General features: G+C 28.1%; 1 protein-coding gene across 1 annotated transcript in view; it reads left to right on the top strand.

Moving 5' to 3' along the window:
- Window positions 1–23,226, top strand: part of LOC129962216 (serine/arginine repetitive matrix protein 5-like) — a 64,143-nt gene extending 40,917 nt beyond the window's left edge. Inside the window, exons 14-24 of the mRNA XM_056075957.1 lie at window positions 677–750; window positions 1,082–1,195; window positions 2,948–3,338; window positions 7,253–7,306; window positions 9,585–9,716; window positions 10,200–10,270; window positions 15,171–15,284; window positions 15,377–15,446; window positions 19,639–19,712; window positions 22,208–22,321; window positions 22,749–23,226. Coding sequence (XP_055931932.1) covers window positions 677–750; window positions 1,082–1,195; window positions 2,948–3,338; window positions 7,253–7,306; window positions 9,585–9,716; window positions 10,200–10,270; window positions 15,171–15,284; window positions 15,377–15,446; window positions 19,639–19,712; window positions 22,208–22,321; window positions 22,749–23,145 — 1,605 coding nt within the window. The 3' untranslated portion in view covers window positions 23,146–23,226. The remainder of the gene's footprint in view (window positions 1–676; window positions 751–1,081; window positions 1,196–2,947; window positions 3,339–7,252; window positions 7,307–9,584; window positions 9,717–10,199; window positions 10,271–15,170; window positions 15,285–15,376; window positions 15,447–19,638; window positions 19,713–22,207; window positions 22,322–22,748) is intronic.
- The last annotated feature ends 706 nt before the right edge of the window (window positions 23,227–23,932 follow it).

The following is a 23,932-nucleotide window of genomic DNA, read 5'->3' as shown; positions in this document are numbered from 1 at the left end:
TTGAAAAATTACTGGAAATATGCAAACAGAAGTATCTTAAATCTGACATTAAAGGAACATTGAATTGTGGATTGTTGTAGATTTTAGTAAAAGAAGGTATAGTGGAAGAAAAATTTTATGATGAGAGAGTTGGGTATATTTGAAGTGCTTTTTTATGATTCATATTTTCTTACAGAAAATAATGTTGATATTTTTTTTCCATGGCTGAAGGAAAATATAAAGTTTGATAATTAATAATAATTTTCAAAAAAAACAGAAATATTGTAAAATTTGGAATTTTTTATGTTGGATGTCAAGAACTTTTGCTGGAAGTAATTTTGTTAATTATTCTGCTTTAAAAAGAATGTGCAAGATTCACGCCCGATATTTTTTGTATTCAGTATTAGATGTGATTTTTTCTGAAGATTTTTGCCACTCCTCTGAGAAAAAAATACTAAGATGCAACAGAAAATTCTAATAACTTATTTAGTACTGTTATGCCTAGCATTCTGTATAATTTCAATGTCTGCCTATGCATCAGTACATTTGTCTTAAATTTCTGCTTATTCACAGGATATATTGATAAATAATAACAAATCGTAGTGAATCTGATAAAAAAAAATTTATTACTTAATCATGTTAAAAAAATTAATAAAACAAAATACTTACCAATATTAATAATATTTGTGCATTTTAGGACCTAAAAGACTATATGCGACAGGCTGGTGAAGTAACTTATGCTGATGCTCATAAGCAAAGACGGAATGAAGGGTATTTACTGTTAAATTCTTTGCTTTTTTTTTTAAATCACTTTAAATTAAAAAATTGCATTTATCCTGCTAATCTACTATTTAAATGAATCTATACTTTGTAATCAAGTATTCATGATTTTGCTATTTTTTTATTTTTTTTATTTTAGTCAGGTCAAACATACTTTTTTATTAGAAATGATAGATAGAACTTAAAATTTTCATGATTTTTTTTTTTTTTTTTTTTTTTAAGTTTGATGATCAGTATTGTAATGTTTGCTATTAAAATTAATTATTTGTTGATGGCTAATTTATTTTGGAATAATTATAAAGCAAAATACAATATTTTATAGAGTTGTGGAATTTGCAAGTTACTCTGATATGAAAAATGCCATTGATAAATTGGATGATACAGATTTGAGTGGAAGGAGAATTAGACTTGTTGAGGACAAGTCAAGGCGACAACAGTAAATGTTTTTTATTTATTCAAATAAAATGTTATTTTCAAATAGTATATTTAAAATCTATTCTAGAGTGAATGCATTGTCTTTGGAATTTTGGCTATGCAATTCACATATAGTAAATAGCTGTCACTATTTTTATATTTAGATGAGGAAACATTTTGTTTTTTGAGAGAGAGGGAAGAGGCTGCTATGACATTTCATTAATCTATTGCAATATTTGTTTTATTTTTGACTAAATTTGAATAACATTTTCTTTCATAATGATTTCTTGTACAACTTTTAGATAATCCCTGAAGAATTAAATTAGAATTTTAAAAAAGTTTTTAGTATTGTGTAATCAGTTTAAAAAAAGATGGTTACTCTGTATTAAAAAGATTTTATTGGATGCTTTTGTTTTTTTAAAAAAAGGAAGTTATTCGTTATGAAAACTAAATGTTGATTTATTCTAAATATTCCCCTCTGGAATTAAAACATTTGTTCTGTTTTCATGTATGTTTTTTAAGATAGTGGTGTGTTTTCTTAAATGGAAACTTACACAAATAGTTAAATTTTATCCCCCCCCCCTCCTCCTTGCACTGCTGCTTAAAAAAAAAACATTATTATTATTTTGACTATACAAATGAGATAAAAGGGTTAAAAGTGCAATTAAAACTGAAGAATAATATACAAATTATTTTGAAATTAATATGATTTAAACATTACAGTTAAATTCATGAAGAACAATATATGTGTAGAGCTCTTGTGTATAAAATGTATCGTGAGAATATTTGAAAATGTTTGGGAAACAAAATTTAGAAAATCATTCTTAAGTTTTCTGCTAAACTTTTACAGAAAATAATTTTCTCCATTCTAAATTTTAATAAAGCCCAAATGAAAGAAATCAAATAGCTGCTAGTATAGAACTTTTAATGTGTTAAAGAAATACAAATTGAGATTGATTTCTATTTATATCGTACTTAAAAAAATAAAAAATATATACAAATCTCTTAATCCATCATAAAAGAATATATATATATATATATATATATTAATGTAAAGAACATATATATGATCTATTATTACTTTACTTTATTGCTCTTAAGCATTATATAGATATTCTGAATATTGAAATAAATTCTTTTTTAATGCATATAAAATCATTCAAAAAACTTAATATCTATAGTAATACACAGAATTATTTCATTTATATTTTTGTCTATCAAAATTTGTAATTAATAACAGGTAATAATATGCCTAGCAACCTGTGACAAAATATAAAGATATGCAATTTTACAAAAGCTCAAAGATGAATTAAAATGAATGTATTATTAATTTTTCTATGTCGTAAAAGTACACTTCATTATAACTTTAATAAGAATTACTTATATAAAAAGGGATACATTTGAGAAAATTTGAAATGTTATAAATTCACTTTTATTATCCTGAAAGCATTTTTTGAAGTTGATTTATGCTTTAAAAAAAAGTACCGACAGAGCTGCTTTCCATAATTTAAAAATAAAGGAATGCATTTATAATTGTGTGTGATAAAAATATCCAATTGATTTTTGGTTATTGTATTTATGCCACCATAGAGCTACATAATTTTTTGTGGCTTATTATCCATTTAATTTCTTCACTCTGAAAATTTTTTTTGACCCTGAATTTATAAATTTTACATCTAACTTTCATCCTTGATAGAAAAAATAAGCATAGGTGGAAGTTGTGTTCTTTTATACCTACTTCCTTATACATTAAATTAATTTAAATTTTATTTAGTAGATCAAATTCCAGATCAAGATCCAGGAGTTCTCAGTCTCGTAGCAGAAGCAGATCTCGTTCCAGGTCTCGCTCTCGGTCCCGTTCAGATTCCAGATCAAGATCTAAATCTCCATTGGAAGCAAGATCTGGACGCTTTCGCAGTCGCAAGGAATTTCGCAGCCGCAGTAGAAGCATGAGTGTGGATAGAAATGATCGTAAAAGCCGCAGTAGAAGCATGAGTGTGGATAGAAATGATCGTAAAAGCCGCAGTCATTCTAAATCTCGCAAAAGCAGATCTCGTTCTCCTTCCCATTCACGCTCAAGGTCTAGATCCAGATCATTTGAAAAACGAATGGGTTCACCTTTGCAAAAAAATGACGATGTTAGCAATTCTGCTGATGATAAAAATTAATATTTCTTGTTTGGTTGAGGGTGAAGTATATAGGTGTTGTTTCATTTTCATTGTTTCTTCTGTATGGAATGAATTTCAGTTATGAAAAGAGATGTTTTTGCTCATGGTAGTCTAAATTTGTATTCATTTACAAATAATGGAAAACTGATATTACTTAAGATTTAATTTTATAGTTAAACTTTAATATTTCAATAACATTATTCATTAATGCTTCATGAAACTTTCATTAACATCTCTTTCATTGTTGCTTTCCTTTAATTTCTGTTACTTGATGTAAATAATGATTTGTGTTTGAATTTGAACATCGAATATTGCCATTATTTGTCATATATTTTGATATTTGTGTATACAAAGTTAAAATGATCCTGGAATTTTGTTTTAATGAACATACCTAAGTGGAATATTTCATATCTGATTTTTTTTTTTACCATTTTATATCATAAAATTTTTCATTACTTAAAATACATCTGCACCAATTAATCGTTTGTAATCTACTTGAAAGTGTAAATACATTGAAGTGAAAAGCAACATGTAAACTTTGTCATATTCAAAGAATTTGATTTGTTTTGTATTTTATTGTACCTTTACTTACATCAACAACTGTGCAACAAAGCACATTGAAAATAAAATGTTTCATCATACATTGTGTTTGTTTTTCTTTTTTTATACTGATCACAACATATTTCTATATATAATCAAAAAATATTATATGAGCCAATTTAAATTGGTAGGATCTAAATTTGGATTGACTAAGTATAATTTTACTTTTCTAATTCATAAAATATCTAGATATGACACACTTCTGCAAAAAAAAATCCATACTTCAATGTTTTTGAAATTGAATTTTATTATTTTTTAGATTAGTTTTTTCTAAATCTTGTCATGTCAATGTAAAACAAGTTCATCTTCAGGCTGTTTTTGCAATCAACTGATGCCTTTGTGTTATAGTACAGTAACATTATTTTCATTTCAGAATGATTTTAAAAAATATTTTTAACATTTGAGATATCCAATTTTAATAAAGATTTCCAAAATTTACTGTACGGTAGCATGCAAAATGATTCTTATAAGAATCGCAGGGAGAAAAGAAAAGAAAATCCTTGCTTAATTTGCATGAATGAAAAATAAATTTACATTTTGCTATTGAAATACCATCTGTAGTTTTATGATTTGCTCATCGGAAGGTTATTTGCATAATTAAAAAAGAAAAACAACCTTTTAGTTGAACGGAAAGACACTAAATAGTTAAAGGTAATTGTATAGTGATATTTCATACTTTGTTTACAATCCATTCGAATTTAGGTTTTTCATTATAATTTAAAATTACTTTCAAGTTTTAAGGAAAAAATTTTTTATATAAATGAATTTTATATTTCCCATTTTTTTTTTTTGCTGTTATTTTTTTTATTAAAATTTCTCTGAAATAAATTCCGTTTGTACCTGTTGAAGATCGGCACAAAGTGATAACTTGGTAGTTCCTGTTACAAATTTTTATTATTTTTATAAAATTATATTTTTAAAAAATGTGGTGAGTATTTAATTATATTTCTTTTCTCTATGGGATGCCAATCTTGCATATTTGTCTGTTTTATGTTGGTAGGATATTATTTCCCAATTCTTTTTCAATGGGTGCTTTTAATAAATATATGTATATGATAGAAAATGATGAACAGCTAGTGGAGAATTTATAGTTATAAAACTAGATGATGCACCAAAGCTTTTATTAATTTTTGAAATTTAGTTGATCTATTACATTTGTAATATATATGATATCACAGAAGTTTCAGGTTCTCTTTCTCCTCATGTAGCAAATATATATTGTCTAACAATTATGCGAGTAATTTTTCTTTTGTTGTATCACCACGTCATTTCTGTGATGGTAGATATATAGGTAACTGTTTAGCACCCTTAAGCTAGCTTATTTTATTTTTTTAATCGAAATCCTTTTAAATGGGTAATTGAGATTTTGGTGGAAGTTTGGAAAGGGGAGTGTCAGATCAGGTGTTGTCCCTGTTGTTGTAAATGTAACTAAACTAAATTAACTAATCGGTATTTTAAAGATTAGTTTCTTATACATGTTACTCTCTACTAAGTTGATCTGGTATTGTGAGAGATGCACATGGTTGCTTGATGCTAAAATCTAGCTAAGTTTTTCAATGACTGCCCTCCCCTTTAATTTAAGAAGTGGAAAACGGTTTTATTTTAAGTATTTAGCAGAAACATGGTGAGAATCAGATAGCACGGTAGTTATCAGATAGTGAACACTTTTGAGTAATTTAAATGTCCGACTTGAAAGTCACCATCAACTAACAAGAACTGTAGTGCATCAAACTACACTGCTTACTTATTAATAGTGCAAAGAATCCTACACAAATTGAAAAGTGTAACAGTTCTTGCAAGAAATTCTTTTCATATGATATGAATGAACTTTGTATCTTTACTCAACATGTTGTCTTTATAAGTAAGATTTACAAGTTTTTTTTTTTTTAAACCTCTTTTAATACAAGATTCAAGTTGAGTTACTGAAATTCAAATTAATATTTTTATCTGGGACAAAGTGGATGCATCCAGTATTTTTCTCTCTTTTGTGTTGTATTGATTATCTTTGACTAAAATTGTTTCATTAAGGCCCTTTCCACGTTTTAATTTTTTTCCTTAACTAATGTAAATATAAACACATAAATTACCTCTAATCCTTTGCATTTTCCTCTTGGAATATTAAATGCTTTTTGTGTTGCTATTCATCTTTGATTTAATTTTCCGTGTAGAATTCCCCCCTCCTCATAATAGGCCTTTATTATTTTAAATAGTTTTCTTTTTTTCCCCTCATTTCAAAAGTAATTTTAAATTAAAAGTTAACTTTAAAAGTTGGTCAAGACTATTGTTAGTAAGATGCTTGGAAAGCTGTATTTCTTTTAAAAGAACTTCCTATCTTGAGAAACAAGCGATTCGGCTGTTTTATATTCATTGATCGTGTTTATAGGATTTCAAGGCCTAATTTTACTTCCGCAATTTTTAGTTAAAAGGCTTGTAAGCTTTGTCTTGGGCTTGGTAACCATGTAATTGAATTAAAGTGATCATACTTTCATGCTAACCATGCACGTTTTTTTTTTTTTTTTTTTTTTTTGATCATCCGGACTTGAAAACAGTATCTTTTATAGCTCTTATAATAAACCAATAATTCACATTAGAAATAAGGAAAATGTAACTAGATCAAATTACAAAAAGTGCTCCTGACAAATTCTAACTATAATATTGCAGTACTGTATGCTATCAATTCCCATTATAGTCTTGCCCATGAGTAATGATGAAAATTCACTTGTATGAAAAAAATTGCAGCTTCTGAATGGATTTCTACTAAGATTTTATAAATATGCAAAAATATTGCTGATAAATACTCTGTTTCCTTTATATATTTGTTATGATACCCTTGCAAAGAATTTTTTTTTTTTTTTTTTTTTTGCAAAATTTTTTTATTATTTCCAAGAACTATTTCCTTTACTTCTGCCAGCAAGTATTCCGGAACGTTTCAAGTTTCTCTATAGTAATTTTTAATGAATGCTAGCAATTTGGGAAGAATTTTAAAATTCAGAAATTTTGTCGCATTTAGAGTTAGTGATAATTTCAGTTAATTGTAAACAGAAAGTCAATCACAATATCATCGATAAATGACGTGAAATTTGCTTTGCTCACTTTAAAACTATATAGAGAGCATTTTAAAATGAAATATATGAGTTCTTGACAATAATAATCAAGTTTAAATTTGTTCGTTTTGATTGTAGAGCCAGAAAATTTTTAATATGGATTCAAAAATGAAGTGCAGTTTTTCTTCATCTCAACTCTATTAAAAAATGACGTTGCATTTTATCTTTTTAATTTACCGCCTCTGAAACGTGCTTGAAGCCCCGTAGAACTACGGAGTTAGGCCTAAGCAGAAGTGTCCGGTATTTGTAGCTACAAATGAAGTGAGAAAATAAAGATTTATTAATTGAAATTTACGTTTAACGTTATATTTAAAAGGTAATTTCGTTAAGTACACACAATTCTGTTTGTCATGTTTCTGAATCATATGCATTTTGTATTTGTATAAAATGGTCTTCTATTTATAACACTATTTATGCGGAATGGGAAATGTTGGTATTAAAGATCTATTTCTGTAAAAAGATATACTATAATAATAAATTTTGTTTATCAATAATTTCTTACATGTACTTAAAAATGCTGCGAAAAGTATTATTAGTTGTCTATTATAATTTCATGAAGGTATAGTTTAAACTGCTGATCAGACGAGTAATGAAGAGTATTTAACCAAAATATATCGTTATAATTGAAAGCAGCTATTCTATTGTTTGTTATGAACGAAATTTTTTGATAATCTTTTAATGAAGCAAACTTCGTGATAATTTTATTGGAATTATCTCTGTTTTACAGTTTGTCTCTTAAGTTTTTACTGCCTTATTTGTAGTTTTGTTCCTGTTCTTCCATGAGTTGGTATTAAAAAATCGAGAAAGGTCGGCAAAGCTCGATGATTGAATATTTCAGTAATTCAATACTTTTGATAAGTATTGTATTGTCCTAGAACAATTCTGAAATAGCTGTCAACAGAGAAAAATCTGTTATGATTCGTTTACTTTAATAGTTTTGATTTTTAATCTGCCCAGAAAGTGTGAAATTTCTACAATATATACAAAATAGAAATATGCGATTTGAAAATATGGTAGTGATAATATTTAAAACCTTTTCTTGAGGATTTTGTAATAATTAAACCAGTCTTGAAAAAAAAAAATAGATAAAAATAAAAGTTTTTGAAAATATAAGGAGAATAATTCAATTACAAGTAGGAGATTGATGTATTAAGCTAAGAAACTTAACATTTCAAATGGCATTATTTAATTGTACTTAAATTGCTACAGAAAATTCTTGTAGCTTCTTTATGACACAATATATTGTGTCATTTTATATGATTTTAACCAGAAATAACTTCAGTCTAGGGCTTGTGTGAATTATTCTATAAAAGTTATATTAGCTATTGTAGTATTCAGTTACTTTTGGAATTTCTTTTCTTTTAATCTTCTTTGTTTTATTATATTTTTTTAAACAGAAGATCATAAAAGATTTTCTGTGAAAGTATGGGTTTTACACTGAAGCTTTTCATTGAATGTTCCATTTTAACAGCATTATTGATAAATGAATTTGTAGAATTTATAGCTACTGCTTGTTTAAGATGATGCATCTCAACATATGATTCAGTGATTTACCATGCTTTTATCATTTCCGTTATTTCACTGGGAAGTTGCTGTTCTTCTGGAGCTATTATTTCTTCCTCCCCTGATGCAAAATCCTCTAAAATTTTTTACTAAAACACAGAATGAAGCTTCATAAGCTTTTTGATACTTCTGTCTATGTTCTACTAATTCATCAATATTTTTTCTATCCACTTCTAGCTTCTCAGTGTGGGACAGAAACATAATCTCGTAGATTAAGGCTTCACAAGTACTCATTCAAACCCTCTGGGTTCCATTTACTCTACTATCTAGTCAAAGATACAAGAATTTACTTCTAACAAGCTCTCATCATTGACAGATATCTGATTAACAGTCGGAACTCTTTAAATTTGACATCGTGATGTCATTTGTTCCAAGAAAAATTTCTTGTTAAGATTTTTTTTTGCATTTTGTTTTACTCTTTTATGTGAATCACTTATTTTGGGAGGTGCTCAGTATGCAAGATATGACTGCAGTTTGAATTCTATTGTGACAAATTTTTTTCTGAAAATTATTTTAAATTACCCATATTCTGGAAAAATTTAGGTTGATGATCTTAAAATGACATTGTTTCGAGTTTTAAAAATAGCGTAAAAGTAATTTTTGTGCCATGATGTTTTTGATAATTATCATAGGAAAATGTTAAAATTTCCCTTTATCTTTGATTAATTAAAATTCCAAGGTGCTCATTTCCACTTATAAGGTCATGTCTAAGATGAATTTAATTGCTAAGTCAAACAGTATATTCTGTAGAGAACCAAAACACGCAGACATTTTCCTTTGTTGTTTGTTGAGGTAAATTTATATTGTTAATTTTCTAATTTACTAGATTTGCTTTAATTTTTTAAAATTTCGTTTCAAATAATGGACTGAAATTGCAAATTTATTCAATTGATTAGTTTGTACTGTTGAGGTAAGTATGTTTAACATTAAAGAAATTTTTACTCATTTGTTTGCTTCTGTTATTTTTTAATTCCAGATTTCAAACATGAGTACTCGAATTTACATTGGAAGATTAAGCTATGATGTAAGAGAAAGAGACATCGAAAAATTTTTTGAAGGTTATGGAAGGATAAGAGAAATTTTGATAAAGAATGGCTTTGGTTTTGTGGTAAGTAATTTTTAACAATATAATAACAAATGATAATATTAAATAAAAAATATGTTGCTGCATTTTTTTTTGTTTTATATATAATTTTTAGTATATCGGCTCATTTCTGATGTAAAGGAAATTCTGAAATACAGAAATAAAGCTTATTTTGTCCCAGAATGAATACTAATTATAAAGATTGAATAAAATGCAATTAAAATGTTTTTTAGGTATAAAATAAACTGTATAAGACTACAAAATACATAATTTTTAAATATGAACAAAAAAAAATAGTTTTATGTTCTTATACATGCCCATAATGCCCCCCCCCTTTTCATCATGTACTTTTTGAAATACTTGAAAATATTTTGTCTGTTAATAAATTAACTTGATGTAGTGTAATGCCTTTGAAATGAAATCCTTGTTGATGTGTTAGTTTATTACTATATTTCTAATTGTGTACTTTAAAAGTAATAACTAACTTCCTTAATTTTTTATATTTAGGAATTTGATGATTACCGTGACGCTGATGATGCAGTTTATGCATTGAATGGCAGACAACTTTTGGGAGAAAGGTAAGTGATGCCAATTATTAAGAGAAAAATTTATTTAAATATATATATATTTTCTTTTATAATATTGTGAGCTGTCAATTTAAATAATCTTGAAATAAGACATATTTAAGTGGATAAAATTTAACTAATTAGTAACGAAAGTTGGTAGGAAGGATATGTTGAAACTGCCCTCAATGTTGAAGCTGTGGCAAGAATTTCGTCCCTGGTTAGGAACTATTACATTCATTAGATTTTTGAAGGTGGAAAACCTTTTTTTTTACCTCCAACTCATAAATTAAAGTGGTATAATTTTCAAAAACAAGGGAGTGTAACAAAAAATTATTTTAAGGATGCAGACAAATTGAACAGGGTGTGTACCATCATGGAAAGTGCTTAATTTTTTTGAGAAGGGCAAAGAAAGCTTTTTCTTTTGCTTTCTCATGTATTGAATATAGTAATTTGAATGCATGATCGTAAAGATTTATTTACCGGATGCTTCAAGAAGAAAACTAACAAAAGGGAAAAATTCAGAGAAGAAATCCAGGGTTTGAATTTACATTAAAATAATAAATACTTAAAGGGTCCCCCCCCCCTGCTCTTTTTTGAACAATGTGCATTGCTGTTTATTGAAACACTGGAATATTGTCCAAAAAATATGAAATACATAACTATATTTATTGTGTTTTGAAAAACATTCCAACTTCAATTTTTAGCATTTTAGTTGAAGAATTTGTATGGTAAGTATATATTTGAGCTTTTTTATGTTGTTAAAGTAGACTATGCAGATTGGTCTGACAAATTGAAACTAATGCTGGGTTTACATTCGGCCAGTAGGCAGAGCATGTGCAGAAAGGGGTCGATTTAGGTTAGCCACAATTTCATAAGATGGATTCGTGCATTCCATGCTTAACTATAAATTACCGTTTTAATGTCCCTGAATTTTTCACTGTGTATCGTATTAAAATGATGGATAATTATACAAAGAAATATGGTAAAATAAAAAAGGTCAACATACCAAAATTTAGGAAATTATAAGGAAAAAATTGCAAATAAAATGGGGGAAAAACTTGCAACCTCGCATCGGAAAGAACAAAGAGTAAAAAAAATGGGGAATTAATCTATGATAAGTAATAAATTTTTTCAGTAAAAAACAAACAAACTTACCAAATTCTACAAACACATACACAGTAAGGAAAAATTACAATAAATCAGCATAATTACTTGCTATCGACTGAACAGCATTTTTTGGCCTTTCTATGCATGCATTGCCTATTGGCTGTCTTATAATTGGCTGAATGTAAACCTGGCATAAGAATACAGCAGGATGAATTGGTGCATCAAAGAAAAATATTTAACAGAAACTGCTTTTAAAAACACAGTGAAGCCTCTTACATACTTATCAACAGCTATGAAATATCTATAGTTACTACGGAAATTTGATGAAAACTATGGAGTTACAGATATATAGTAAAAACTCCAGGAAATGTTGAAAATACTCTTCCCAAATCCTTGCTCACAGCAATGTCGGTGATCAGTAAAAACTATTCGAAATGCATTAGATTTTAGCATGGGTAAAAAGAAGAAGAAGAAGAGAAGGGGGGGGGGGATCTTGTTTAATGCAAATATAAAAACACTGCAGTCGTCTCTCATTACAAAAATGAATATGGGAATTTGTTATGATGTTAAACTGAACAATGATGACTTTAATACATACAAGTGCTTACTGTCTAATTTAAAAAATAGAAAATGTTTGACAAATAGTGTTAATTTATTTGATTAAAAAATTCGTACTATATGATTTTTGTTTTAAGGAAGTATTTATTTAGTCAATAATAAATGTCTATTAAATAATTTTGAGTTATGTTTTTATTAAAATTCTTTTGAAATACATATTTTTCAATAATTTGTGGATATTCATTACATATATTTGTAATAAGTACTATTGATGACTGGATAACCAGTGTTGATGCGTATGCTCCTTATAGTATGTTACACATTCTGTCATTCTCATTAATATATTGTTTGGTCAATCCTGTGAATAACCTATTAAAGAGATTTTACTGTACTACATTGAATTGTAATTCATTGCAGTATGTAATTTATTTGATCGCATAATATCTAGTATGATGAGATTTTAATTTGAAGCCATAAATTTTCAGTGATCACATTTTCTTTCTCGGTGTTTTTTAAATCTCCTCACCCATTTGAAAATTATTTTTTGTTGGATCAGTCTTGCCAAATTTTAGTTTTTACTGGGAAAAAAGCTGTATTTGTACTTAAAATAAAATGAAAAGTTTTTCAAAAATTCTTTTTTTTTTTCAAGGTTTAATTTCTATCAATTTTTAATTATTTTTTTCTTGTTTTTTTCCTTTTTATAACTCTTACAGTATTTTTTCCCAATGAAATCTCTTTTTATATAGAAAGATTTGTTATGATAGACAGAGCAACTGATTTAAGAGTATGAAATTTGGAGAATTATTTTTTGAGTATTAAAGGCTTTCTCAGAATGGGTTTTCAAAATTTTAATCTGAAGTTTAATTAACAAATACCAAATTTTAATGTGTTTTTAAAAGCGTATTACTGCAAAAATATTATTATAACATCATAAATATTTTTTAAAAAGTCTTTTCAGTGATAAAAATTTTGCTTGAATGAATGTATTTTTGAACGTAATTTATAAGGATGATTTTTACTATAAGGAAATTCAAAACAATCATTTCACCATCGTAGCATTGAGTCATGTTATTTTGCTGCTGTTAAAGTTATAGTAAAAGGGTGTGGGGAATGCTTTTTTTAACTTAATGAATTTGTTTTCATTATATATGAAAACTAGAACTTTTTAAAGCATTTTCATGTCTATGTAAAATATATAATTACGTTTTCTTGTAATTTTTCTTAAAGTAACAATTTTTGCTTATAGATTGAAAAGTAGTTTTTTATTAAATATTTGGAATGTTACACATTGAAAAAAAGGCCTTTACTAAAGTTCAGTAATAAAAAGTGACAAGGCATTTTGTTTTAATAGTCTGACCATTTCCGAATGTTGCTATTCTTTTCTATTGATAGAAATGAATAAAAAACTCATTTAGAACATGCCATTGTTTCATGGTAGATTTACCAATCTTATGATGATAGCCATTCCAGAATGGTTAGTTTTACAAGACTTCAAATTAAACTGCTAAATATAATGAGTTAGTGCAGGAGGAAATTTACTCTTTATATCCCACCAATGTCGTATCGTATTTGTTGCATGTATAAAAATTTAATACAATTTTTTTTTATCATGCTGTATTTTTACATTACTATTGACATTTAAAAAAAAAGATGCATCCATTGAAATAAACTGGTAATTTGTTAATTTTAAGAAATGTTGAAAAGATCACATATCTTCAATGCTGACCTTATAAAATTTGGCTTAATTTTTTGGTATTGATAATTTGATCATTACATTCTATCAAAACCAAAAGGATATTTGTTTTATAATGGGAGATGATGTGCAAATATAAAAATAAATATTCAAATTTAAAGAATATACATTTAAAAAATCAATAAAAACTACACATTATTATAAAACAGAAAAATCCTGTACTAGGAAGTACACATTTTATATATTCATACAGGTACAAAGGTGCTTAAAAGTTCTTAATTTTTGCTGCAGTTTCTCTCTTTGCATCCTTTTGAAATTCATATAAAGATACTTTGGAAACTCATTATGTACTTATACTTTTTTAAATATTAAGCACTTTAGATAATACTTGACTTGCCAATTTTTTTTAAACAGTAGATATAGTCGTGTTCCCTCCCCCTCCCGTCAAAATAATGGAAACTTCACAAATAAATGCAAGAAACTATTAATAAGGCATAGAGTCATTTTTGGCATGCAATACAACTTGGATTTTCCTAGAAATTGAATCATTCAAGTGCTGCATTGTGTTTAGCGTAATAATATACTTTTCTTCATCGATATATTGTGAAAATTCTAGGTGTAGGATATCTATTCTGGATTGAACACTCTAAAATATAGCATAATGATTCCATTAGATTTAGGTGGAGGAACTATGCGAGTCAAGGTAGATTTTCATTTTGTCAAGCCATGGTCAAGACAAGATGCATGAATAAAAGCATTAGCATGCAGGAAAATTCCATCTTCTCCAGGAATCAAAGTTTACATCATAGGACTTGTAGGATACACATAGGATGGACTTGTTTAGCTACAATATCTTTATACCTCTCCCCTGTGATCCTTCTTTTCAGGGTTACAGTTGGGCCAGCAGAAAATGGCACAGCTGTCCATGCCATGACACATCCACCTTCATATCTGCTAATTTCGCGATAACAGTCAAGATCATATGCTTGTGCAGGTGTCTTCCAAAGGTGTACCTGTTCTGTAATGGTGAAAAGTATCAAAGATATTTTATCTAACAATGTAACTGTCTTCCTTCTATCAATCAACCAGGTTTTTGTGATTATGGTACCACTTGTCACAAATGTTTGGCATTAACATTTGTGACAAGTGGCTCAAGAATTGTTCCTTTGCTATTTATTAACATGCCTCTTTACTAATTATTGACACTGGAGAATCCAAATGCTGATTGAGCATTGTGTTCATTTGAGTTGACATTGTTTTCTTCTTTTGACGTTGCAGCCTGCTTCATTACTCATTGGTTTCATGTATTCAGACTTCCATTCACTTTTTACTTTGCTGAACTTGTCTTGCTCCATTGTATGTACACTATCATGACTTTAAGCACCATACCTCCAGTACCACCTAAAATCTTAGGTCACAGTCATTCCACCTAGTCTGGCTACTACAAGTGTAAATGTTTGATAAGATTATGTGGCTTAGATGAGAATTTGAAAAATATAATATTATATTTAATATTTGTGATGATTCATTTCATAATGTCAAATTGTTATTTAGGGTTACTATCGAGCATGCTAGAGGATCTCCCAGAGGTAATGACATGTATCGAGATAGAAATAGGGGATATCGAGCCCCAATGCGTAGAGGACGTCAAGGTGGTGGACGTGACAAGTAAATATTTATTGGTTTTTACTTTAAAAATTTTTTTTCTGTGTCCCTTTTTAAAAGAATTTGTCTTTTGAATAATTTTTCATTTACTGAAGGTACGGTCCACCCACAAGAACAGAGTACAGGCTCATTGTGGAGAATTTAAGTAGTCGAGTGAGCTGGCAGGTATGTTTTTTTTTATGTATATTTAATATATACAAAATATATATATAATTTTATATGTATATTTAATATATGCGACATTATTTTACCTAAAGTAATTCAACAAACTCTTTACGCTTTGCATCTTTTTCATTTAATACTGTTCATTAGGGTTCCCACATGCATAAAAAAGTTTGAAAGATGTTGATAAAATCTTAGTTAAATATATATGTTAAATTTGCATTCCCCCCCCCCCCCCCCATCAAGCTTTTAATATTTTCTCTTTTAGAATTATTATCAGAAATGTTGTGGAGCTCACAGTTATTTTTCTTGCATTTAACGTGAATGTTTTTAATGATCAAAACTGCTCTGGATATTGTCTTAAAGTTAGCTGGCAATGAAACAGGAAAATCTTCTTTTTCTTTCCTTTTTACATGTAGGAATTACAATGAGAAATAAGAGATTGAAATTTCTCTCATAGTAATTTTAACCGTTCTTAGATTTACACTATGAGGACAAGGGAAATTCTATCAAGACATTTTTAACAGTCCATTATTAAGTAAAAAGGTTTTTTCTATTATCTACCTACCATAAGAAAAAAGGATGTGTATGTGTGATTTGTTTATTGTAATTAGTTCCCCTCTCCTTGTTGTATTGAAGAATAATGAATTTAAATGACTTTCGGGCTATGATTTTTTAAAATTATTTTGTTTAGATATAAAATTTAACATGACTTAGGGTTTTTTTTTTTTTTTTTTTTTGATGTGTTTTCTGATATTCTGTATTTGTAAAGAGAACACATTAGTTTTCCGATGTTGAGTGGGGAGAAAAAAAGAAATGTTGATGCTTATAACTGTTAAACAGCCTTTTTATTATTAAAAACTATAATAAAAATAAAATTATTTTCTTGATTTATTCTTAAAATTTTTTAGAAGCTTTTATAGAATCAGTGTTTCCAACAAAAATTGTCAAATGTTGAATTATATTAATTGCAAAATGAATAATTTGATTGATTTTAGTAGTCATATATATCTATATATTAATTTACAATTCTGTTAAAAAATATGGGGCATTTTGCAATGGTATCTTGAGAAGCATTAGTAATGCCTAGTTTGTCGCAAGAAAATTAGTATACATGTTGATTACCAGAAATTATTTCAGTTACCAAATCTTTTTTACTTGTTTATTTTCATGTACTGAAATAAATAAGAAATTTTCCCTATTGTGTAATAACATAGGTTTTAATTTTTAAAAAATATAAATCGCATATTATTAATTAGCGCAATACATAAAGTTTGGTGTGGAGTCAAATACTTGATTCTTTCAGAATAGTGCTTCAAAATTCATTTATTTTAATAGTGAAGGTATTTTATTATTTTAAGCAGTGAAAGTATATAGTTTTCGTCTATCTTCTGCTTCTTCAGGAATTCATGACGGTAATGAAAATGCATTTACAAATAGCATGCAAAGATTGATTGGAGAATAACTACTTCATAAGAAATTCATGACAGTAAAGATAATGCATTTACAAATAACGTTCTAAGATTGATATTAGAATGCTCATAAAATTTGCTGTTTTCGCAAAAAATAATTGTGTGCCAAGACTGAAAGACATTTTCTGATTATTTTAGAAGACAACAGGATTTTTCACTTGTTATGATCAATGGAATTGAACAATGATTAATCATCATGAGACAGTTCTTTTTTAAACATCCTTGGTATTGCAGTTTTGTTTGCCCTGTATTTATTTTTCATGAAATTGTAGGTCTTAAAACAATTCAGTAATGCTTAAAAGGATTAAATTTTTTAATCTTCAATATGCAAATTAATGCTCAGTTAAATAAATATTTGCTACTTCTAAAATTGATTGGCTTTTGTCATTTTAACCAAATGATCATAATGATTAATAATCTTCTTCAAACATATATATACACTTTCTGCATTGTTTGCATCTCGTTGATGTATTTGAAAAAATGTCTTTAACATTTGAGAAATGTTGTCCAAAATTATTAAATTACTTGAAAGAAAAATTAAATAATTATTGATTGTGAATGAGATTTTTAAGTTAGTCTATTATTGATTTTACAATTATATGAGAAATTGGAGAAAAATCTTCTGAAGTTCTGATATGTATGAAATTTTTGTGGGAACCCTGTATTTATTTCTGTCATTTCAATTTCTCTAGCATTTTTCCCACAACTATGTCATTTAATAATATGGCTTGATTAAAACAATTTTTGGGTGATACTTTTCTTTTTTTAAATGGCAGTGTTTTTTCATGTTTTTATATCCTTTTATTTAAATTCCCATATTTATAATTAAAGTAACTCCTTTCAGAAATGGGGTTGTATAAGAATAAGTTTTCATAACAAGATTGTTGACCAATTGAATTTTCGACTTTTTTCACTATATTTTTTAAGAATCCCTTTTTATTGAATTTATCTAACCAGTTATATAAATGCTGTTCAACATAGAAAATCATTTGTATGCAGAAAAACCTTAACAGCAGGTTTTACAATCCTTTTGAACACCTCTCTTTAATCAATCTTAGAAGATGCTAGCAAACATTTCTCTTTACTATCCTTTGAACCAATTTTCTTTAATCAATCTTAGATGATGCTGATAAACATTTCTCTGAACAAAAATCAAAATATTAAATGGCATAATTGTATCAGAAAATAGATTAATAATGTAATTTACAACAACTAAATATACAAAGTTCATCCTGTAAAAGTTTGTTATTTTTCAATTTTCTTTTTTTTTAATAGTATCAATGATAGTGTTGTGTGATTCTGAACTAATGTTCAGCACAGCTGTCTAAAAATGATCCATTTCTTTCATTCATAAGTTACCATCCATCCAGCCCATGGTCCGCAAAAGGGTTGTGATGTACACTAAAGGGTCGAGGCACAGGCAGGCGGGTAGAGTGTCGGGCCTGCATATCAACCAACCCTACCATCTTCGTTACAATGGGCCCCTCGTATGTGGCACGTCCTAACGTTCCATCCATTGGACCATGGTATTGTGATGGATCTCGGCTGCCAAATTCTGAGACAGGACGAGTCAGAGGTTTATCACAATGGTTAAACACAACATGCTCTGGTGAGCCTAGAGTGCAAGGGTCCAGGCCCTTTCCGTGCTTGCTGCAAGTTCTGAGTGCCATCGCTCTCCCAGAGAGGTTGGGCAAGCGCTTTGTATGATGATGGTCCCCTATGGACGCAATGTCTACCCACTTTCTGTAGAAGTCTCTGTTGGTTTATCCAGGTAAAGCATTGATTTTAGGTTTGTTTTAAGAATTAAATGTGCTAATATTTTTTAAGAGATTTTAGTTTATAACTTTAAGCATTTTATTATTTTTGTCCTCAACTTCATTATCTGAAGAATCAAAATACGAGAGAAACTTTCCTGAGATTATGGAGTGGATATTTGCTCTCTGATCATCTTAAAAATAACTGGCTTATACTGAATTAAATGAGATGTCAAATAAGAAGGCATTGTGAAATGGTAATCAAAATACAATACTGGAATTGTAACATATGGCAAGCAAGCACTTTTCTGAGTAATCTTGAGGCTGTATGTTTGAAGTTCCTGTCAAGAATCTGTATGCATACTAGCAGAAAGAATATTAAAGCAAATGGAAGAGAAATAAGGATACTTTGAATGCTTCTGAATTTGCTAAAGAAGATATGATATGGGATTCTAGAATAGATTAGAAGGAAAAGAGCAAAGGAAGGAATGAAATACATCAAGCAAGGTGTCTTTAAGAAGGCAATTTTTCTGAAAGTCTGACATGGCCAATTTATTTTTCTAATTCAAAATGAAGACACAAGAATATCCAGAAGAGGAATAATTTCCAAGTGGAAACCAAACGAAACTTCATGAAAAATATACCAAGAACTTGTATTGTGAAGTAGCTTCATTGGAAGTAGGTGAAGAGTTCTGACCAAGACTTTCATCAAATTTTCATATTTAAAATAAGTATTCTGACATTTTTTTACCAAAGAAATAATACCTACACAAAAACTTTTCAAATTTGATGCTAGTCATTACATATGTCATATTAGTTAGTATGTTTTTTCTTGCTTGCTTAGAAGTTTAAATGAATTCCGCTATTGTAAATATTTATATTTTTATGCTTAGTTAATGTGTATATTTCTGTATTTGCTGTTCAAAAATACTTTTTTTTGTATTAAGTAGATTTTTGGATATATTTCAGGATTTAAAAGACTATATGAGACAAGCTGGTGAAGTAACTTATGCTGATGCTCATAAGCAGAGACGAAATGAAGGGTATGTATGGTTTGATTTTGAAAGTACTTTTCCTTGTAGTATTGTGTAATGTGATAAAAATGTTACATTAGAATTTTGTTGAATTCCCAAGATTTATTTTCTATATATCTTTTAATTAGAAAAGATTTATGAATTTTTAAATAATTAATTAAATTGTATATATATCTCCAGAATAGATTAATTTTATGCTTTTTATAAGGAATATATAATATAAAAATTAATATTAACTTTATATGCAATTTTTGGGATATTAATCTTTTAATTGTTGTACTCGTACATCATATTGGCACTGGGTTATTACTTCTCAAAGTTGTAATCAATGTAATAATTAAATCATTGAAAAGACACTATAATTTTCTACGAAAACACATAATCCATGAACATTGCAAATTTGATACAAGTCCGTAATATGGAACTTTCATTATTAATATAGTAACATAGCACATTCTGGAAACAAAGTGCCATCTAATTAGATGATGAAGAAAGCAGTGCAACTGGGAGTTAAACAATTTTTAAAAAAATGATCTAGTTAAAATAAAATAATCGACTTCTCTGTGTTATTACATTAATTTCCAAGATGTCGTTTTCCTAATTTCAAGCATTAACTTTTTTTAAAATATGCCTCTGTGCTCTCTCAGGGTTGCTACAGCACCAAGAAAATACAGGGAATTTAAAAGTCATCTTAAAAAACAGGGCATTTTAAGTTTCTTAATTTTTTTTTTTTTTTTTTCCTCCCCATAAAAATTGCAATCTCTGAACATTGCAAGAATGAAAGATCATAGCCATAGACCTGGATTGCAGCTAATGAAGATGGGGGGTGGGGGTTTTGCTATGAGCTGCATGAGAAAATAGAATAAATTTCTTTGATAGGAATAGCAACATTTGATTTGCTGAAGCATTATGGTGATATTTAGTCACCCACCAATGAGTTTATTGAATGGTTTGTTTATGATTTGAGAAATCCTGAGCGTATTCAAAGTAGATAAGAGAAATTTTTAAAAAATGAGCTGTTCAAATTCTGTATTTAACATGAATTGAATGGATTGAAATATGAATCCCGACTTTCCTGAATGAGTTAAAAAAAATTCTGCTAAGTCCCATTGTAAGAAGACAATAAACTTAACTTAAAATTTGAAGTTAAAAAATAACCCGATTATGAACTTTTTAGTTCAAGAACAATAATTTGTAGCTGAACTTTTAAGGGCATTAAAACTTGTTGCAATACATTCATCCTTTAATACATTCAATGATGGAAATATTTTCACATATGTTCACTGTTAGTGAAATAGTTTAGAATATATAGTTTAGGTTGTACAAAAATGTTGTGCATTATTTGTTATGGATTTGCTCCATTTTTTTCAACAATCTCTTAAAAAAAATCTTTTAAAAAATTTGTAATATGCTGTGATGAAGCTTTGAACTGCATTTTACAAAAATACTAAATGGGTCTTACTGTAAGATATTGATGTAAATCAACCAATAGTCTTTAGAAGGTATTGGAATTCAATGTTTTTGAGGCATATCACTGCTCAATAATTGTTGTAGAATTTTAGAGAGGTTACATCCAGTTCAGTACAGTTACTTTACGAAAGTATGAATGGACTAAATGTCAATTTTGAAATATTAAAATAGGTCAAAGAACAACTTGTGTTCAAAAATGATAGTAAAATTTTAGATCTAGGTTCTTTGGACTATGCATAATCCATTGATCATTTCAGTATGAACATATTTGATCTGGAATTCGACTGAGTGGAAAGCAGATGTTATTTTAAGAGCAATATTTAAAGATAATCCAGCTGATTTCCTGGAAGTTATTGAATTTTCATTGTTTTTTTTTTCTTTTAATTAGATTCAAATTTATTTTTAGTCAGCAGAGTGGTATATTTTGAGATTGTCAAAAATGTTATTATAGCCTAAATGATTTGGTACTTATTTAGATATTAGTATTTTACTATATTTAATAGTAGAAAATTATAAATTAGTTCAAGAGTATAAATCTTTTTCTTTGTGTTATAACTCAAAGTTTTTTGAAATTTCTTTTAAGTGGAAGCTGAGGGAGAATCTTGGGTAGAAAAGGTTTTATAAGTGCTTATGAAATAATAATCGTATATTAAAATTTACTTTATGTAAAAATAGAACTTTGTTAATAAGTTTAATTGGCTTTTTAAGGGATTTCCCAAGATTTGTCATTTATCCCTAAAAGAATATAAATGCAGGGTAGTAATACCATTTGCAAATATATAGAAATGGTTGTTTGATTAATTAATTACAATAATAACTTCATTTTTGCAGTAATTATAAGCAGTGTCTTGATGAAAGATAAATAGTTTAAAATTAATACAGGATAGAAAACAAATTGTTTTTATGTATAATTTGTTTTGAAAAGATATTTGCTGTGTTACTTAAAGGAGTCCTTATAAATCTTAATGGCATTATTTCTCTTGCTTGGTGTAATCTTTTATTAATACTGTTTTGTAATTATTTAATTTACATAGAGTTGTAGAATTTGCAAGCTTTTCTGACATGAAAAATGCCATTGATAAATTGGATGATACTGATTTAAGTGGTCGCCGAATCAAGCTGGTGGAAGACAAGTCTAGACGTCGCCGGTAATTTTTTTTTTTCTTCAGTTCCGAACATAATCTTGAATTACTTAAGATACTTCTAAAACTTTCTTTTGATATTAATTAGGATCAATTACAGTTAAATGTAATATTTAATCTTTCTATTGTTTAATTAAAAAGAAATTCTACTGCTGAAGTTAATAATATACCTAGCTCATCTTTTGGTGTATAATATGAACCCTTAACTTAAAGTGTTTTCTATAAGGTTAAGTTTATAAACAGTAATTTCTTTTTAAATTGATTTGTCTTTGTATATGTTTTATGCTGTGTTATTATGATGATTATAAACTAATTAAGAAATACTTCAAATAACTGTTGTAATAAGAAAAAGTTATATTGTCAGCAGGTTTAAAAAAAAAAAACTTTTAAAATTCCAAATTAAAGCAGATGCAATTTTTTTTTCCTTTAAAAGATCACATTCTAGGTCAAGATCAAGGTCTAAGAGCTCTCGGTCTCATAGCCGAAGCCGTAGCCACAGCCGAAGCAAGTCTCGTTCCATGTCTAAATCCAGGTCTCGCTCGAAGTCGCGCTCTAACTCCAGGTCAAGATCAAAATCCCCAGTAAAAGAACGATCCAGTCGCTCTCATAGTCGCAAGCAGTCTCGCAGCCGCAGCAGAAGCAAGAGCATGAGTGTGGATAGAGATGATCGCAAAAGTCGTAGTCGCTCCAAATCTGAAAAGAGTAGATCTCGATCCCGTTCTCATTCCCAGTCACGTTCGCGATCTCGGTCCAAGTCATTTGAAAAGCGCATGGATTCCCCTGTGCAGAAAGAAAATGATGTAAGCAATTCTGCTGATGATAAAAATTAATATTCTTTTCACAATAAAAGGGTGTGGTATTTAGGTGGTATTCTTACCTTTCTTTTTTCTTTCTCTTACATGTAGACATAGTTATGCAATAAGAAACTGACTGAAATTTACATTTTGATTTTTTTTTTTTTTTTTTTTGAAAATATTATAAAGGAAAATACAGTATTGAATTTTAAAGATAATATTGGGCATATTTCAGGAGTGTAAAACTGTATGTAATTAGTAATTTGTTCCTAATTGCATAACTATATCACATTTGAAAAAAGTTTAATAGATAATAAAAAAATGCTTGGTTTTCTTATTGAAGCTTCTAAAAGCTCTTTTTTTTTTCCTATTGATGTAAATAATGAATTATTTCTACTAGAATTTCAGAAATTCTAGTATTTTGTTTTAATAAGTTCATCAGGATGGAATACCTCATATCTGAATTTTTATGACCTCTATTTTTGCTCTGGGTCTTAACTTTGTAATTTAATTACAAAGCAATTATTCAATTTGGATCACTCATTTGGAAGTGTAAATATATTGTTGAAAATAAATGCAGCAGTACAACATCATAATAATATGATGAATATTGCCATCCTTTAAATATTTTTGTTTGTATTTTATTGTACCTTTATTTTCTCAACTGTGCTATTAAGCAAGTTGAAAATAAAATATTCCATTACATTTGATGTTATGTTTCTTTTGTTTACAAATACTTCTAAAAGATTTTAATATGTATTGTGGCATTTTATTCATTTTGTATCACTAATATAGGAAAATTACATCTATCTACATATGTAAA

This window comes from Argiope bruennichi, chromosome 2 (genome assembly GCF_947563725.1).
Source record: "Argiope bruennichi chromosome 2, qqArgBrue1.1, whole genome shotgun sequence".
NCBI classification, from domain to species: Eukaryota; Metazoa; Arthropoda; class Arachnida; order Araneae; family Araneidae; genus Argiope; species Argiope bruennichi.
Note: the sequence above shows the minus strand (reverse complement) of the source record. Positions and strands in the feature narration are given on the sequence as shown.